The sequence below is a fragment of the Ceratotherium simum genome, chromosome 27 (genome assembly GCF_057802395.1).
Source record: "Ceratotherium simum simum isolate JZ-2026a chromosome 27, ASM5780239v1, whole genome shotgun sequence".
Taxonomy (NCBI): domain Eukaryota; kingdom Metazoa; phylum Chordata; class Mammalia; order Perissodactyla; family Rhinocerotidae; genus Ceratotherium; species Ceratotherium simum.
In genome coordinates this window covers 904,656-923,814 of record NC_141926.1, presented here as the reverse complement: position 1 = coordinate 923,814, position 19,159 = coordinate 904,656, and the positions used below count along the sequence as shown (strand labels likewise).

Sequence of the window (19,159 nt, the reverse complement as noted above, 5' to 3'; positions counted from 1 at the left end):
CGGTGTGTCACCTTGCACTGCGCCCCTACTTCCTCCAACCCCGTCTCCCCACACTCACTCATCACAGGGTCCCCCATCCCTGCACACTCATCTCGGCCCTTCCCTCAACCCCAAACACACAACCAGGCACTGGCGTGTCATGACTTTACTGGAGGCCACAGGTGACAGAGGGTGACACCACCAACCCCAGATAAGCTCCCACCCAGTCCCCACACCCACCCCTCTGGGCCCCATGGGGACCGAGTTCAGAGGCTGCCCTGTCCGATCAGCGAGGCTGGACCCTATCGAGAAGGAAGAGGGGGTCGCTGAGGGGCGCAGAGTCCTGCAAGGCTGCCCGCCCAGCCGTCACTCCTGCCGGGCCTCCAGGCGGTCCAGTACCAGTGTCACCTGGGTCTTGGCTTCCTGCAGGAGGCTGGAGATGCGCTGGTGGACCTGATGGACGCAAGGGCGTGCTCATCACCCTGCACCTGCCACCAGAACCCTCTGGCCCTGCCCCCTCCCTGCACCCTCTCTGGCCATGCTCCCTGGCCTGTCCATTCTGGGGTGATCCTGAGCACCTGACCTGGGGACCCCCAGCTCCTCATGGGACCCTCAGTGGGGATGGGAGAGGCCCCTCTGTCCTGAGATGTGGGGACAGCCAGGCCCCAGGCCCTCACTCTCCTGGTCTTCCTACTTTAGCCTCGACTGCCAAGGGCAGGGCTGCGTCCCGAGGCCCAGAGGGGCTCACGTGGCCTGTCCTTTAACTCGCCCATGTGGTGTCCACGTGGTGGACAGTGACTTCCCTGGGTGGCCAAGCTCAGCCTGGCTAAAGCAGGCAGGTGGGGAGAAGGCCACGGTGCCCCCCTTTTGAGCCATGAAATCGCTTTTTAAAGATTATCACAAAATCACAGCGACCAATCGGTGACGGTGGGGCTGGGGCCAGGGGAGCGGAGGTCACTGCTAACGGGTGCAGGGTCTCCTTCGGAGTGATGAGAGTGTTCCAGAACTTGATGGAGGTGGTGGTCACACAACATCATAAATGTGTAAACGCCCTGAATTGTACACTTTAAGACGGTGAATCCTATGTTCTGTGTGAACTTTACAACAGTAACAACGATAAGGAGACTATCACGAGTGCTGAAGCTAAGACAATTTCGTGGGTGGCAACTGTTCTTTGAGGCCTGTGTTGCAGGTCCTATGGTCCAGCCCTCCTGGGGGACCCCAGCCCTGGGCAGCCCCATCGGGCAGGTGGGCGAGGTGGGCAGGCCGGGGTGGCCAGGCTGCAGCTCCATCAAGGGCACAGGGGCTCTGATCCCCACAGCTCCCCGGTCCCCAGACAGGACTGGCCCAGGCCCAGCCAGAGCCCCACGGGAGGGGAAGAGGGGGTGCCGACTGGTGCCTGGGCCACCTGCCTCCACAGAAACCCCGAGAGAGGACAACGGCCGTCCCCCAATGCCTGTGGTCCACAGGCCAGGCCTTGTCCACCCACAGGACGCAGGAGGAACGTCTCATCAGATGGACACTTCCCTCGAGGACCTGCTGGCCGGGGCCCCGGACCCACATCTGCAAACCACGGCCCTGAAGGCCATCTCCAGTCCCCTCTGCGGGCCCGGCCCCCATGCGCCTCCTGCTCACCTGGTCCTTAAACGCGTCATCGGTGATGTCCTTCAGGTTGATGAGCACGTTGAAATACGCACCAAACACGCCTGTCTCCAGGGCTTTGGCTGCCACCTGCAACAGCGCCAGGGCAAGGCTGGTCATCAGTGACTGGGCGGAGGGTGGGCTCACCCTGCCCACCCCCGGCACAGGGCCACAGCCTGGGGCCTCACGCCTCATCCCTAACGACAGCAAACCGAGCGGCCTGAGAGTCCCTATGAGGCGGCCCATCCAAGGAGGCCCTGGCCGCGCCCCACAGAGAGGAGTGGGCCCTGGCCTGATCCCACCCAGAGGCAGAGTTAACAACCACGGCCCGATTTCCTCCACGTTCAAGCTTAGAAAACAGGCCGCTCTCATCTGAGCATGGCACAGTCTGAGCGCACCAGCTTCAGGCCGGGCTGGGGACTACGCGTCTAAGTCACAGCCCAGCCTTGTGCCTGCAGGCCACAAGGGTCGGCGGGGGCAGGTCTTGGAATCTCCTGAGCCTGGCTTCCCGGGCATGAAGGTGACTGGAGACGAATTGAGGGCGGCGGCCAGTCACTCAGGCAGGGTGAGCATCTGCACGGTCGTCTGGGGCCAGGAGACCCATCACTGGACAGGAGCCTGGCCCTCCCTGGGGGGTTCTTAGGCCCCCCAGGCCATGAAGCGTCCAAAGGCCCACCCTCAGCTGACCACTCAACAGCCAGGCTTGAATCTGGCTGGCCTCGGCCTCCCTGACCCACGCTCGGAACGCAGCCTTTGTGTGGCCCTGGCCAGAGCTGGCCACAGGTGGGGTCCTGAACAATGAGTGAGCACAAGTGTATTAGACGTTCACAGGACCCCACGGGGCCAAGGAGATGGTCCAAGCACAGGCTGGGGCCCAAGGAGGAACCTGGGATGGCAGGAACCTCGGCCTTTGTGGCAGGTGGCTTCCGGAACATTCTCGACAACTCACAAATGACTGCCTCCCCAGGAAAGAAGGGGACACTTCTCTGGGGCCTCAGGACAAGACACTGAGAACAGGTGTCTTTTTTGTAAAACCCTGTCAACCGTGGGGCCTCAGGACGGGCTGCAAAGAGCAGAGCCTGCTCTGATGTTCCTGGTCCCGCGCCCTCCTCGCACGGGCTGTGGACAGGGCGATGTTGCAGGCCTGTGAGCTGCCTTCAGGGTTTTCTAGAACAAGCAGGCAATGAGAAGGGGGGAGGGAGAGGGGACAAGTCGCTAGGAGGAAGCCATGCGTAGGCGTGGACTATGGAGACACATTTGAGTCTCTGCCTCTCTGCCATGCAACCTGGAACAAGATCCTTAATTCCTCATCTTAAAACGGGCTAAACAAGCTGACCCCACTGCACGAGACTGGCCGAGACCACCCTGTGAAGTGCTCAAGTCCAGGCCTGGCTCAGTAAATGCCCAGTAAACAGCTGTGGTTGCCCAAGGACCCCCAACGTGCTTCCCCCACAGCAGGAGGCCAGGCCCCCTCTCGTACCTGCAGGTCCGACCGGCAGGCCAGGTTCCCACACAGGGCCAGCTCCTGCAGCGCCGGCCACAGAGAGGCCACCGTCTCCGCCAGAGCCAGGGGCACGGCCACCGCCCGCCTCAGCCCCTCCTGCAGGGCGGCCGAGCGCCTGAAACCGTGGGGGGTCGATGGTCAGAGCCCCAGGGCACCCAGGGATGGCCGACCCGCCGGACAGCTACTCTCTGAGCGGTTAATCAGGGGACACAATAGAGGAGACAGTCTTTCAACACGAACACTCCCCAGAGGGAGGAGTAAATGGGGCTAAGGTCCTTTCAAGGAACCAGGTGTCCACGGTTGGGGGCACCACCCCCGCGGCCACTGCTGCACTCACCTGTCCCTGTCCTCAGGGGTGTTCTTGGGCAGCTTCATGGCTTCCTGCCAGGACAAAGCACAGAAACGTGTGGGGTGAGCAGCGGGCGTCTCCCACGGCCACACGGAGAGCCTGGGCGGGGTGAGGGCCAGCCTCGTGACAGCACCCACGTCACCACCCCGGGAGCCGGCATTTCCACAGGGCACAGACGCACTTTGGGGACAGTGCTTCTGTGGGGTTCCACAGTTTAAAGTCTTTGGCATTGGGCCCCAGCAGAGGAGGGCGACCCGGTTCAGGGACCCCACATTGGGTGCTAAGAGACTGGAGAAGAGGGGGCGGTGCCCTCAGGGGCAGAGGGGTCCGTGAGTCCTCCAGCCCAGCCCTTCCTACAGCACCCACCAGTCACTGCTTGTGCATTAACACAGGCCACTGCGTGACCCCCCAGAGTCTAGGAGCAAAAGGTTCAGCCCCTCCTCCATTCCCGACCCAGTCTTCCTCCAGGAGTGGCCACGTCGGGATTTGTCCTCTCTGCACAATGAGCTCGCTCTCCTTGGATTGGCCACTGGTGGGTCCGGTCTCCCCTCGTCCGCACGCCCCTGTGCTGTGAGCACGGCCGTGTCCGGGCTCTCCTGTCACACCCAGCGTCGAGCCCTGCCCACCCGCAGGATTTCTGGATGGGTCTGAGGGCACAGCTGGGTGGGGACTGTGGCCAGTCAAGTCCTGTATATTTGGCCAAATCTCTGCTCAAAAGTTGCTACCAGTCGACCCTTCCCTCAGCCACGCATGAGAGCAAATGACCCCAGACCTGACCAGAACCAGATTCTGTCGTCCTGATAACTGTGGTCGATGCACAAAAGGTCCCAACTGTCCCTGGAGACTGGCCTGTCATCCGTCTCCACGACCACACATCGCTATCCAGGTGTCCGCCTTGGGGACCTGGATCAGGTCTCACACACGTGGACGTTAACCCCTGGCTGTCATCTGGCTGCAGGAAGCTTTGAGTAGCCAGACCTGGGTGTTTTGGAGTCTCCCCGGGGCAGAACTTTGCTGATCTCAGTCAAGTCCACCTTTCATGGCCACATCTGTGTCCAGCTGAGAGGCCTGCCCACCAGAGTTAGAGCTGTTTTCTAATTTATTGTGAGGTTTGTTTTGGGGGGAGGTACACAGCCAGCTTTTTATCCCACGTGGAAATTATTTATGTATTTGGGGCAAGGAAAGGATGTTTTCTTAATTTTTTCTCAAGTCCTTCTTCTTGCTGCTCTCAGGGAACATAACCAACACGGTACTGACCCCCTCGCGTCCACGTGCAATTGTCCACCAGGCATCCCTCACGCTCACACTGTATTCTAGGTTTTCTCTCAGCCACACATCTTTGCTGATTGCTTTCCTTTTCCTTTCATGCCTTTTGATTAGATTTCCATTTTCTACTCCCTCTCCAGTTGTTTTCTGTTTATTCATCTCATTTCTCATCTCCAGTAGGTAGCCACACTTTTTTAATATTTGTATTTAAACTGATGTTTCTCCTTAAACACCTCTCAACATCTGAAGTTCATCAGACCATAAAAGTCTAGAAAGCACCATGGGAGAAGTTCAATACGCTTGGCCTGGGGGCCATTTAACCATGACATGAAACCCAGACAAGAGCAGATGAAAGACTGAATATTCGGCAACAAAAACACAAAGCTCTTATTGTCAGAAACCAGCAAAGTCAGATGACAAAGAGCAAACTGGGGCAGTGCACAGACCGTTCCCAAGTTCACAAAAAGGTCCTGGTCAGCAGTAAGGAAAAGCCCTGAGAGTGACCTGGGAGAAAGGACACGAACCGTGTGACACGTGTGAGGACGGCCCCACCCAGCTCACAGTGGGAAGCACACGCCAGGACAGCGCCGCCGTGACCACGTCTGATGGCTGAGAGACAAGACGTGCAGATTCGCGCACGGAGGCTCCTTCCATGCAACCTCCACAGGGCCCACGTGGCGGCCTCCTTCGAAATGAGAAACGCACCCACCTCGGGCTGCAAGTCCTTCTAGGAGTCTCTCTGCAGACTGCCCACCGCATGCCCAGCGATGGACACCAGGGGTGTCCACCCTGCAGTGTCCCAAGTACAGACTGGAAATGGCCTAAATCCCCAGCCAGGCTGGTCGAAGACGCCACAACCCTGCATCCACGGAACACTGGGCAGCCAGGGCGGGGTCTCCATGCGCCAATGTAGAAAGATCCAACAGAACGTCAAGTGAAGAATGCAAGAGGCAAAACAGAATACGCCTGTCGCCATTTGTGTACGAAAGGAGAGAAAAGGAAAATCGAATGTACACAAATATCTGCAAGTATCTCAGGCAGCTCTGGAGCCCACACTGGCCGGGGCGGACTGGGGCGGGGCGCTGCGGGAGGCGGGCATTGGGACTGCTCTCGGCTGCCCTTCTGCCGGAGAGTCCTGACCCTCCTGAAGGTTTTGCCTATTTTAAAAAGCAAATGAGTGAAATTCACATTTAAAAACACAAATGGAATAAGGTGATCAGTACTTCTACCTTCCTCCTGGGGACATGAACTTTACCCAGCATTCACTTTGGGGGCACACAGCCCACACGCACGTTCCCCGGAGGTCACGTGGAAATCTGAGCCCTGGCCCCTGTCCTGAGCCCTGTCTTCACACCCAGTCTTGCCCGCAAGGCAGCCGTGTCCTGAAGCCTCTGGGGGGTGAGTCTGTGGCGCTCACACCTTCCGGGGGGTCGTCCTCACTGGCCAGCCAAGTCTGAGCTCCGTCTTTCCCGCCTCTCCTGGGTCCCCTCTGTCATGAACTGCTGTCCGACATGCTGGGGGATTCCCAACCTTGAACTCGTGGCTCTGACCCTCTCACGGGTTCTCCAGCGTTGCCCTGGGTTCTGAGCGCTGTCCCTTCCCTGTCGCCCGCCTGACGCCCGGCCCCTCTGAGATGAGCGTTCTGGAGCAAACCCGCCGTGTGATGGTGAAGACGTCCCGGCTCTCCACAGGGGCATTTTTGTCTTGTGGCTGAAATGTCTTCTCTGATCTCTCTGAGACAGTTAATCACCAGCTTCTGTTCTTTCAAGATTTCTGCTGTCTGCCCTTCCTGGGATTCGAGCTCTACTTTGGGGACCTTCCTCTGGCGATGGCAGATGTGGGTGCCAGCCCATCTCAGGGCTCAGGGGGCAGCTGGGTAGGGGGACGCTGAGCCTGGGCTGACCCCCAGAGGTGCCCTTCTCTCCCTCCCACCCCACCCCTGCCACAGCATAGATACCAGCATAGGGGCAAGCCTGTGCCAAACCCTCAAACCCGCTGGACTCAGCCTTGCCCAAGCAGGAGAGGGAGGGGCCCCCAGCGGCCAGACCACTGTCCCTCTCTCCAGCCACTGCTGGTCTCCAGACACCTGAGCTTGCAGCAGCCCCCTGCCCTCCCTGCTGGTTCTCTGTGACTCTGCCCCACCTGGTCCACTGACCCCACTCGCGCTCAGGGCCACCTCCATGGCCCTGCAGCCCCTCTGCTCTCACCAGGCAGGCCTGGAAGGCACGGGCGTCAGCGTCCACCAGCGTGGTCAGCTCAGCCAAGGCCGCATGGAAGGGTGGGATCAGGCGCCGCATGGTCGAGTCCAGGGGCTCGAACTGGCGCCGCCCATAGGTCATCAGGCCAGCCATGGAGGCCAGCGCAGCGCCCTATGGATAGAGAGGCCAGCTGCATGAGACGGGACCCCAGGCCCACATCCCTGTCCCTGTCCCCGCCCGTGTCCCTGCCCCCACTCCATCCCTGTCCTCACCCCTGTTCCTGCCCCTGTCCTCACCCCTGGCCCTCACCCAACCCCCAGTCCCCACTCACCATGGCCGCACTGGCTGCTGCCACGGAGCCACCCCCTGGGGCTGCTGAGCGGGCGCCCACCTCACGGATGAAGGTGCGCAGGGGCTTGTCCACCAGGCTCTGCTCAGGCCCGCCATCAGGGACCAAGTACCTGTGGGGAGCAGATGACTCGGTGAGGCCTGGGAGGGGAGGGGAGGGCAGGGAATGGGGGACGGGGTCCTGGGTCATGCCAAGACAGACACAAGGATTGGGGTCCTGGGTTATACCAGGATGGGGATGGGTCCTAGGTGTTTCAGGGATGGGGACGGGGTCCTAGGTCATTACTCCCAGGCTGTGAGGGTGGGGCTGGTTCAGAGCCAGGTCCCTGACTCCAGGCCACCCCCCACGCCCCACTCTCACCAACACGGGGGAGGGGACATGGTCCCAGTTTGCAGAGCAGCTGCAGCCTGGGTGGGGCTCTGGGACACCCAGGAGCCCCCGTGAGGACAGAGCGGGACCTTGTTGGGGCCTCACTGCATCCCCCCAATGAGCCCCCAGCCCCATGCCTGGCACAGGCACCCTGCTGTTTGCTGATAAATAAGTGACCAAGCAGAAGGCTCTGAAAGGACTGAGGCAGGTCTCCATGTGGAGGGGCTGCTGCTCACTCTATGATCCGCTCCTTAGGGTTAAAGGGTGACAAGGAGTCCAGGCCCAGCCGGCTGACCACCTAGAAAGGAGGGGCTGGTGAGGACAAGTCACAGGGCCCATCCCCCACACATGAGGAAGGCTACCGACTGGTCAGGGTCCTGCCTCAGCTCACGGTGGCCTCCCTGCCCTGATCCTTTGTGTGGGGAGCCAGGCAGGGTTATAGCTGACTGCACTCCCTGCCCACTACGAACCCCACTGACCCCTGGCTCCCTGTCCAAGCTGGCCCCTGTGGGAAAGCCCCCGCCCAGAGAGCAGCCTGTGCAGCCTTCCTGACACAGCTGCCCACCCGTGTTACCCCACAGGGAAACTGAGGCCCAGAGAAAGGAGGTGTCCACTGGTGATCCCTCAGTGAACTGACCCTCATTCTAAGCCACATGGGCCCTTCTCATTTGTCCCACAGGCGACACCACATGCATGAGGCCATTGCTGAAAGGGCCACAAAATCTGCCTCTTTGGACAAGATTTTAATTCCTCAGGTGTCAGTGTCTCACTGGTTCTTAAAGTCCATGAGCTGCCTGATTCACCTGAACATAAGACTTGTTATATGAGGAACAGTGAATTTTACCTAAATTCAAAATAAAGTTGGAACAATCCCCACTTAAGATTAGAATTCTTCCCACCAAAAAACATTCAAGACACTTCATGGGGCTATATGCCAGCACACAGTTTCAGCCCATTCTGAGCCAAACAGGCCAACATTTTCTACAACATATAGAAAGTGACAGGTGCTGCTCGAGACAAACAAGCCCGTGGGGCCCCGGGGTGTCGTGAGGTCTCCCCACAAACATGGAAACAGAAAGCGCCTCCTGAGAGTTGGCCTGTAGAGTCAGCAGGCAACATGGCAGAGCCCTCCTGGTGCAGAAAACCTCAGAAAGATAAACAGAATTCTTTAAATGGATTTAAATGTTTAGCTAAGCTGGTGGGAAGTAAAGGAGATCACTCAAGGTGAGAAACAACCAGAAGGTGAACCACAGAGGCCTGCCCATCCTGAAGTAGGGGAGAGCTCCAGCCCTCAACAGTGGGGTCCGACTGGAGACCCCTGAAAGAGGACATCTCCAAGGATGAATAAGAGAAGAACCACCCGCTGGAGGAAATAATTGGGATACTTCCCAGTCTCTGCCTTCCTTTGGTGAAGCAGGAAAAAAGCCTTTCCTGGGAATTCTGACCACAAGCCACCCTGATGGGGATATGGGCCACGGTTCCCATAGAACTCTCTACCTGTGTGCATCCAAAGAAGAGACTCAGTCCAACATGGTCCCACGTGGTAACACCCCCAAGCACCTGACAAAGGCCAACAAAAACTCTAAACCCAGGTGTCCAAGAATTACCACAGATAAAATGCCAAAGAATACACACACACAATCAAAACTCACACAACACAGGAAGAAGCAAGTCTCCTTGAGAAAGAGTCAGCAGACGCAACAATCTGCAAAATCAGACGCTCAAAGGCTGCTGACATCAGAACTTCCAGATAAAGAATATAAGATAATATGTTTAAAAAATAGAAAAGAGCATCAAACACTGGGAGAGGTGAAAGCGTTTTCTTACAAAGGATGAAATTAGAAAATCATCAATGGCTGCTAAAACTTGTGGCTGGAATTTCAAGAGGAATGGGGTGTTTACATATTCTTAAAGTACCTCTCCACAGAGTGCTTATTGCAAAAGGAGAAGCAGAAAGATTGCAGTGAACAACCCCAGGTGGGAGACACCTCCTTGTCAAGGGATCCATGTCACCACTCGGGGATAAACGGGCAGTGCAGGGCTCCCGACCCGACGCTCAGGACACCGCATCACTTCTGTGCTGCTCCTGCCAAAAACACCCAACCACATCTAGTCATGAGAAACGTGAGACCAGGACGCAGGGCGGGACACTGTACAAAACCAACAGCCTGCACTCAAAAAGCATGCCCAGGTCGAGGGAGGACAAGGAAGACGGGAACTGTTCCAGATCAAAGGTGATAATAGACATGACAGCTAAATGCACTGTGTCATCTGGATTGTTCCTGGATTGGAGGATATATAGCTGTAATGGAAATTATTGGGACATTGACACAATTTGATTATGGTCCATAGATTGGATCCTAGAATTGTATTAATGTTGAATTTCTTGATTTTGGTCATTGTACTGTGGTTGTGTAAGAGAATGTCCCTGTTCTTAAGAAATACACCCTAAATAAATCAGGGGCTAAAGGGCCACAAGGTCTTCGGCTACTGTCGAATGGTCCCGAAAAGAACAACGTGATGATGCACGAATACAGAGAGAATGTTCGAGCAAACGGGCAACATGCCAACACTTGGTAGATCTGGAGAGTTCCAGGTTCTCGCACTGTTCCTGCACCTCTTCTGTGAGTAGGAAACGATATCCAAACAAAAAGTTACCTAAAATTTGTAACATCTAGAAAGACAACAGTCCTGGCCATAAAGCATGTCAGTGACTTAGAAGCCAGGTTTGAGAAAACTACAGTAACTATAAGGGGAAAGAAATGGAAAGAAAGTAGAGAAAAGACAGGATATATAGAAGACACAAAATGCTACTGCAATGAAATCAGTGTCTCTAAAGTAAAAGAACCATGTAACTGGGTCAAAAATACAACAGAAGAAAATATTCCTGAAACTAAACAAGAATGGAATCTGTAAATCACAAAAGCACGACGTAGAACAATCAACACCAAGACACATACGGCAGAGTCACTGAATTTCAAGGATAAAGAAGGAATTCTTCAGGCACCATAAAGAACAAGCCACCTGGGGTGAGGGACAACCATGGGGCCTTAGACACCCCCCCCCCCGACTGTGTGACATTTATTCCAGAAGATAGTAAAGATGTTTGCAACACTCTCAGGGACAAACAAGTGACTTGGAATTCTGGCTGCCCAACTGTCTTCCAAGAATAAACTCACAGAAAGACATTCCCAAACATGCTAGAACCCACAGAATAAAGCCCCCATGACCTTTCTTTAAAAATCTGCTTGATTGTGAAATCCAGACAAACAGACCAGCAAGGAGGCTGCATGAAAGGACAGAGGCGCATAAGGGCCTCACTGACATAACGTGGAGCTAAGATAAATATCTGTGAATATATAATATATTTAATATTTGTGGATATGGTTACAAAAGGTAAATGTTATAAATTTGACAATGTAAAAATAACACCACAATTTAAACATGGAGCAGAGACGAGTGCTCACAGAAGTGCATTAATTTTCATTTTTCTTCACCAAGAGTTACAGACATTGTCTAACAGTGATAAAGAGCTAAGGGATTAAGTATATTACTTAAACTTAAAAATTTAACCACCTAGAACTCATAGATTCAGCAAGATAGCAGGATGCAAAGTCAACACACAGAAGTCAGTTGCATTTCTATATATCAACAATGAACAATCTGAAAAAGAAATTACAAAAACAATTCCATTTACAATAGCATCAAAAAGAATAAAATACTTAGGAATTAATTAACTTAACAAAGGAGGTGAAAGACCAGTACAAGGAAGCTACGAATCATTGCTGCAAGAATTTAAGGGAGACATAAATAAATGGAAACGCATCCCATGCTCATGGATTGGAAGACTTAACACTGCTGAGATGACAATACTACCCAAAGCAATCCACAGAATCAGTGCAGTCAGTGTCAGAATCCTAGTGACCATTTTTGCAGAAACAGTAAAACCCATCCTGGACGGTGCTGATGGCTGCACAACATTGTGAATGTATTTAATACCACTGAACTGTACACTATGGTTAAGATGGCAAATTTTATGTTATGTGTATTTTACCACAATAAAAAAAATGAAAAAAAATTAACCACCAAAAGAACTCCCCCTAAAAAAATACTATAACTCTAAAAAATCAGGAAATGAGAAGGAGATGATGAGAGTAAATCCTGTGTATTTATTTTCTCATTTTCATAGAAGGCAGTCAGTGTACTGATAAAAATTGATAAATCAAATTGATAAATTAGAAAATTTGGATAATTTTTAAAATAAAAAAGTAGAGGTAAATATATTAGGTTATTGATCAGAAATTTTCACATGTTGAGGTATATGGGTCAGCTATTCTGGTTTAAACCTGATCCAGCTTGAACTAAAGAAGCCTGATTTATAGCCTATCAAACATACATTGTACATCTGCTGTAACCATTAGAGTAAAGAATGCATTAAACATCATCTTAAAGTAAAAGAATGCACTCCTTGAAGACAAGGATGCATACTTCCCCTCCTAGGAGGCCAGAATCCTCAACCCCCGTTATCAGTGCTCCTAAAGATAAGTTTCCTCTCCTGCCGCCAGGGTCAGGAGGACCGGCTAATCTGCAACTGAGTATCTCTTGGAAACTTTGATGAAGATGTATCTGGGGTGTGTTTGATGTATGTTCTGTGTTCTAAGGTATAAAACTGTACTGAAAACCGTGCTTCTCCTGAGCAATTTCTTCCTTTGTGAAGGCTGCTCTCCAGGATTATAGTCCTCACCCTGGCTCATGTAAAACTCACCGTCTCTCTTCTATATATACAGTGGTTATTGGCTAATACGTCAACATTATAAAGGTAATCACCTAAATACCTAAAAACTAGACTAACTCTGCCACGTAACCAGAAGGAAACCACACCCACACCCCACATGCCTGAAAATAGGACAAAGGAAGTCTAGAGGTGTCTGCTCAGTCGGCAGATACTCAGGGATCAACTCCACACCAGAAGATGACGCTGTCAGAGAAATCCAGTCATGCGCTCATTGTCAGAAAGGCCCTCAAAACAAAATGACCCAGAGGCCAGAGCCACAGAACAGCAAAGTACATGCACCCAGAGCAGGCCTTGCAGCCCTGATGAATTCCAGGCCAAGGTGTCATGTGGGACAAATAATCATCTATCAGTAAGGGAGGTAGATTCACACACCCAAATCCAGACGTGCAAGGGGCACAGAGGGCGTGACAGGGGAGGTGCACGTCCCTCAGAGCCACATGCCCCAAGACAGACCCCAGAAGGGAAGAAGGAAGCTGTGTGTACTCTCTTCTCCACACAATTTTTACAAGATTGAACATATTTTAGGTCACAAAGAAAACCTCAATAGTGTCCCCAAAATGAAAATAGTATGATCCCATCTTCTAAGCATGGACAACAGAACAAAAAAGGAGGAGTGAGGCCTGGCCCGCAGATGGGGCTCTGGGCATGGGTGTGGGGGCCTCCAGCTGTGGGTGTGGGGGCCTGCTCCCTGGAGCATGGAGCCCGCTCCCGCCTCCCTGCCAGCCCGACTCCTCACGTGGAGCCCAGCCCACCAGCCTGATCCGGTGCTCCTCCTCCAGGACAAAGAGGTTCTCCTTCTCACAGTAGAAGGCGGCGGCATCCAGGAGGGCCTTCAGAGGCACTAGGCCCACCAGCTGCGAACCCACCACCGGAAGGCTCAGCTCCTACAGAGACCAGGCATCATTAACACCTGCGGGGGTGGGCTTGAGAACACCCTAGAGGGTGATGGGGACACCGGCCCTGCTCATCTGCACAGATCCCCACCCCAGACAGAAAGGGACACCTGCCCTCCTCACCTGGACAGTCCCCCCCAGCCAGCAGGAGACACCTACCCTTGTCATCTGGACGGACCCCCTAGCCGGCAGGGGACACCTGCCCTGCTCACCTGGGCTTCTCTGCAGGTCTCCTCATAGACCGTGTGCAGCCCCGTGACCTCAAAGTCCAAGAGGTTTGTGGATACCTGAGCCAGGTTCTTCTCATCCAGGTACCAGCCAATGCCCTGAACCTTTTTCAGGAGTCCTGGCTGCAAAGGAAAAGCCTTTCCCAGCCTGGGCCCTGCGCAGCCTGTCCTGGCACCCTGCACAGAGAGCACCTGCCCCTGCGTCCCCCCGCTGGCCTGAGGCTCCCTTCCTCCCCAGATGCCTGGAAGAGGGGGACCATAGAGGGTCAGCCAGCACGCTGGCCGGCCGTGGCCTGCAGAGTGTGTCTCTGGTGTGGCGCTCCCTGGATGGCCTGTCAGCGTGTGGCTCTCCTGCTCGCTCTCCGGCTCTCTCATCTGAGCCACTGGGGTGGGGCCCACCCACCACAGGGAAACTGAGGCCCCAAAGGGTGAGGCACCTTAATGCCCACCCCTTACAGTCACCAAGCTCAGGCCAGGCCCTGCCTCCCAGCCAGCGTCCACCCACACCCACGTCCTGGGAGCCAGCCCAGGGCCGCGCCACCCAACTCCAAACTCCTGCACTCGGTACCTTCCTCCCATCCCACCCCTCACCCCAGGGGCCGGCTCTCAGCCCCTTGCTCCTTGGGGTGACTCAGTCCGCCTGAGAAGGGACCTCTGACCTCCGACTGACTCCAGCAGGACCGTGAAGAAGGAGTGGGGGTTCGCTGTGCTTTTGTGTTGTGCTTACAGACAACTGGGTCTGCGGAGTGGGAATCAGCTACCTGGCGGGACCCAGGTCCCGGGGTGGGGGAGTGGTGCTGACAGGTGGGCAGGGCGTCGCCCGCCACCTCCTTCCCCAGGTGTCTCTCTGTCTACCTGAGTCCAATTTCGGACTTTCTGCAGGAGTGACGCTCAAACTAGGTGACAGCTGCTGTGGCAGACTTGGCGGATCAGGACTCCTGGGGATACCTGGGTGTACCTGGGAGTATGGGGGGGGACCTTGGAATAGCTGGGGGTACCTAGGGATACCTGGGGGTGTGTGGGGGCACCTGGGGGCACCTGGGGCTCAGAAGCACCTGTTTTCCCATCAGTATGAAAATGCTGCAATATTATAACAACAGGTATAGTCCTGCCTGCTTCCATGGAAATGTCCTTTAAAGACATGCTCCCCAACTTTAAACCCTGGAGCCCCGACCCTGCCCAGCCCTGCGTGGTATGGACACTGAGGCTGGACTCGTCAGCGGGTCCACGCCACGGCCCGCCCGGCCTCTGACTCTCTCCCTCCTGCCCCTGGGGATTCCGCGGGGACAGTGGGCCGCGAGCCCGGCTCCGCTCACCTGGCGCTTCCCACGGCCCTGCTCCCGCAGGTTGAGGGCGATGCGGTGCGCCTGCTCCTTGGTGCTGAGCAGGTTGATGTTGAACGCGATGAGGAACCTCCGCGCCCCTGTGACAGTGGCCCCCCAGCTGGGGACGAAGGAGCTGGGGCCAAAGTCTGGCGCCCACTCAGCCTGTTTGAGCTGTGGGGAGACTCACCCTAGGGTGGGGTGTCCCCCACGGGAGGTGGTGCCCCTGGGGCTGGGGAGGGAGAAGGAGGAGGGCACCCACCCCTGCAGGGTCCACTCCCAGACCTGCCCACCCTCTGTTGGGACACGGCACCTTCTCAGCGAGGGCCTCGTACTCCCCGGCCCGGATGGCCGGCAGGGACTGGCGACTGGCCGTCCGCGCTGCCTCGCCGTAGAGGTACACTGCAAGGGGGGATGGACTGATCAGGCCCTCGGCCGGTGTGCAGTCCAGAACCCCCATTGCCGGAGGAGAAATGAGGCAGGCCGATCTCGCCACCCTCACCCTGGGAGCAGCCCTCCCACGGCTCCCGTCTCACAGGGAGCACCCCTTTTGCTCTGCCTCGTGGGATGGGTGTGGGCGGTCACTCATGGACACTCATGATGGGCCAGGACCCCTCCTCTGCTGCTCCCCCTGCACAGAACCCCGAAAAAGCCATCACCACAATTACAAGAGTTAGGAGTGGACGTGCAGGATGGAGGGATGTTCACATTTCTTCCCACAGTGTATTTTCATTGTACGATAAATATGATCACAAATCAAGGAACACAGAGAAAAGAAAACAAAACTCCCCACAAACTTCTAACACGTCCACAACCACTGGGCACCTAGGCAGGGTCACCTCCAGTCTATGTGTGGGCCTACGCTGCGCGGGGCTGGATTTGGCGCCCGTGCTCTTGTGTCCTGTCCTGTGCTGGGCAGGCACTTTGTCTCCAGCTCATCTCCATCAGTCCCACGGCATGTTCCTGACTCGGTTAACTCCCCAAAGTGGAATTACGCTACTGGGAGGCACAGGCTTTTTCGGGCTCTCAGTCCATCTTGCTAAATCACTTTACAAAGCAATGCGTGCGAGCCCCACTGCTCCCTGACCCGGGGCGCGGCCTCGCGGTTCCTATTTGCGTTTATCTCATTGCGGACGGAGCGGATATTTCCCTGCGCATCAGTTCGCTCCTGGTAGATTTTTTGTAATAACCAGCATTTGTAAGGAGTCAAGAGCAGAGACCGTGAGGGACACCCTGCTGGTGATGGGAACTCACGTGGAGTGAGGAGGGACAGGGGCGCCCCTCCTGGGGGCACTCACCTGGCACTCCCAGCTCCTCCGCCAGCCGCTGGCCGAAGGCCTGGGCACAGAGCACACACTCGTCCATGGAGACATCCCTCACCGGGATGAAGGGGCACACGTCCAGGGCGCCCATCCGCGGGTGCTCCCCTGCAGAAAGAAGGGGGCTGAGGAAGGGGAGGCTCAGGGGTGGGCGTGGGCCCCATGGGCTCCCGCAGACCCCCGCCCTCTCCAGCCCCAACCTGCACCCCATCCACACACCCCGCTGTTCACGCTGACCACAGAGGGCCGGGGAGAGGAAGCAGGCCCCAGTGTTTTGCCATCTTTGTGGTAAAACCCTCCCTCTCCTAAAAGCCACAAAGATAACTTTCCGAGTGAGCCTGGCCAGGCTGCAAGGCCGTCTTGACCCAGCTCCAGCCGCCCAGCCCTCCCTCCCCTGGTCGCTGCGGGTCCGTGTGTCCTTCTCATAACCTGAGTCCCCCTGCTGTGGGTCAGCAGTCCCCACAAGATGGCAAGCCTCCTCCAGCCTCCCGTCTCTCCCATCCTCGGCTCCTCGCTTTGAGATAAGCCTCCTCTCTCTTCACCAGATGGGATCACTTAGAAATTTGCTCCTCGTGGACCTGGCCTCCCCCGCTGTGAGCCTGTGAGCGGCCCGAGACCCTGCCCTTTTGACGAGCTCCCTGTGTGTCCAGCAACCTTTGACCCTGCCTGTCCCAGTGAATCTGCTTGGTTTTGTGGGTTGTTGACAGGCTAGTTTCCAGCAGAGCGGTGTCTTTGCCTCCCCCTCCAGGGCCTGCTCAGAGTGTGAGCCTCACTGCCAGCGGCTCTCAAGGACCCCCTGAAACGTGGATGGGGGCCATCACGCACCTTCGCCTGGCACAGCACATTCCATGGGCTGCACCTGAGACCCCTCTGAGGACTCTAGGGTCCCCTGGGGAGAAGCCTGCTGGGCTGTCAGCCCCCACACCCTGCGCCGTGCCCTGTGGGCAGAAGGGCAGGCCCGACGCTCAGGACCCCTCACCTTTGTGCCTGCTCATGTCGATGAGCCTGGAGGCGGCTCGGGCGGCATTAAGGGCCCCCTCAACCACGTCCTCGGGCCGCCCCACAAAGGTGTAGACAGTGCGGTTGGTGGAGGGGCCAGCGTCTACGTCCAGCAGCACGCAGCCTGGGGTCTGTGCCACGGCTTGGGAGATGGCGTCGATCACCTGAGGACAAAGCCCTCCCACGCCTCAGTTTCCCCACTTGGAAGAGGGAACAGGAGCTTCAAGGGGGCCATGCCGCTCCTGTCCCCCCAAACACGGGCCTGAGGAGCTGGTGCTGAGCATTTGGGACTCCCCAAAGAGTGGGAGCCCGGGGGACCCACAGCCAGGCCACAGTTGCCAAGGAGGGGGCAACTGGAGACACCCTCCAGGGGAAACTGAGGCAGGAAGCAGACCCAGGGGGAGGGGCTGCTGGGGCTCAGACAAGGTGACCTACAGGCCAAGGTCAGAGGGTCAGGGCCCAGCCTCCCAAGCGGCCTCCAATGGGAGCTTCTGCATCGGGGAGGAGAATGAAGGGCCCAGAACCTTCTGAGGCAGCAGGATGGCCCAGGTTTGGGAGCAGGGGCTCAAGGCCCAACTGCTCGGTGGCCCTTGGTGGCCTGGCCCAACTCTCAGTCTCCTCAGGGGAGCACGGGGGTGATAACAGCTCCTGCCTCACCAGGCGCGGGGAGGGGAGGCGTAACCACGCGGGACCCTCAAACCCGGCAAGGACCCCAGCCTGACTGCCCACCCCCTGCCCCTTCCTCCCCCGGTCCGTCACCTCTAAGGCCCCCATGCCCACAAGGCACATCCCTTTTGAGAGAAGGTGACCCCCAACTGCACACCAAACAGCCCCCTTCTCCTTGCTCTGAGCCCCTTGCGCTGCCCCCAGCTGGCACCCCGGGTGCCTCACCTCCTGGTTGTTCCCCTCTGAGAAGTTGGGGACACACTCCACCAGCCGGGACATGGTCAGGACGCTCCTCTCACACGGCAGCCGAGGGAAGGAGGGACGCAGGGACGGCGCTCTCCAGTGCCCGGCGGGGCCCTCCCCTCGGCCAGGCTGCTTATTAACCACCAGTCCCTGCAGGAGGGATAGCCAAGGTCCCTGTGCAAATAGGAGCAGACCCCGGAGGGGCAGAAACAGGAGCAGACCCCGGAGGGGCAGAAACACGACCCCTGACCACGGCGGAGGGGGGCTGGCTCCACCAGCTGGGGGTGGGCTCCCCTGAGAAAGCATCTGTGACCTGGACCCTCAGTGGGGACAAGTCCTCACCAAGCTGTGGCCAGGTCAGCCTGGGATCCAATGCCAGCTGGGCCCAGGGCCACCTGATGGCCATCTGTGTGATCTTCCAGAGTGACCCTCTGAGTGACCCTGGTGTCATGGGCGAGGCCCCAGCACTGGACCTGGCTCTGGGCAGAGGTTGGCCCAGCTGGTCAGCAGGAGAGTGGTGGTGGTGTGTGCAGGTGTGTGGGATGGGGCCCACACACCTCGCCAGCTGCTGGCTGCTGCTCCCCAGGGCCGTAGGCTCCCCACGGAGGGCCGCATGCCCCAGGTCAGCAGCACAGCACACTGTGCACAGAGGGCCGGGCGCCTCTCGAAGTTCTTAATGATTTTTGAGCAGACGGGCATTTCCTATTTGCAAATACCCACCGACCTCGTCATCCCAGCAGCACATGGACACCCACAGGCCCCTCCCCAGAGCAGGCTGCACCCCATCTGTCGTCCTCCTGGACACAGGTGCCCTGCACAGCTTTTGGGGCAATCAGCATCTGAGGCTACTTCACCCCGTGGCAGTGTGGGGGTGACCACAGGGCCTGGGCAAGGAGATGCCTGGGTCTCAGATCCCAGCCATATGGCCTTGGGACCCCACCCCTCCAGCAGCCACCCCTGGGGCGGCCAGAAGAGCCACAGGCCACCAGAGGCCGGGGGCAGGCCGGTCCTCACCAGCTACGGCTCCCCTGTGTGAACAC

At 56.8% G+C, this 19,159-nt stretch overlaps 1 protein-coding gene across 1 annotated transcript; it reads right to left on the bottom strand.

Annotated features, from left to right (window-relative positions):
• Positions 1-139: 139 nt before the first annotated feature.
• On the bottom strand, positions 140-18,155 carry FTCD (formimidoyltransferase cyclodeaminase). The gene is made up of 14 exons (XM_004429678.3): positions 18,102-18,155; positions 17,191-17,374; positions 16,191-16,319; positions 15,206-15,294; positions 14,887-15,066; positions 13,556-13,693; positions 13,203-13,334; positions 7,892-7,953; positions 7,269-7,398; positions 6,947-7,108; positions 3,462-3,505; positions 3,101-3,239; positions 1,615-1,710; positions 140-432 (listed from the first exon to the last, which is right to left on the bottom strand). The coding sequence occupies exons 1-14, from the start codon at positions 18,153-18,155 to the stop codon at positions 346-348; spliced, it is 1,626 nt and encodes a 541-aa protein (XP_004429735.1). The 3' UTR covers positions 140-345.
• Positions 18,156-19,159: the final 1,004 nt, after the last annotated feature.

Coding starts and splice junctions, on each gene's coding strand:
- FTCD (XM_004429678.3), bottom strand. CDS start 18,155: ATGTCCCGGCTGGTGGAGTGTGTCCCCAACTTCTCAGAGGGGAACAAC. Junction 7,954..13,202: donor AGGAGCACCGGATCAGGCTG/GTGGGCTGGGCT, acceptor CCTCCTTTCTAG/GTGGTCAGCCGGCTGGGCCT. Junction 7,399..7,891: donor CCTAAGGAGCGGATCATAGA/GTGAGCAGCAGC, acceptor TGCTCCCCACAG/GTACTTGGTCCCTGATGGCG.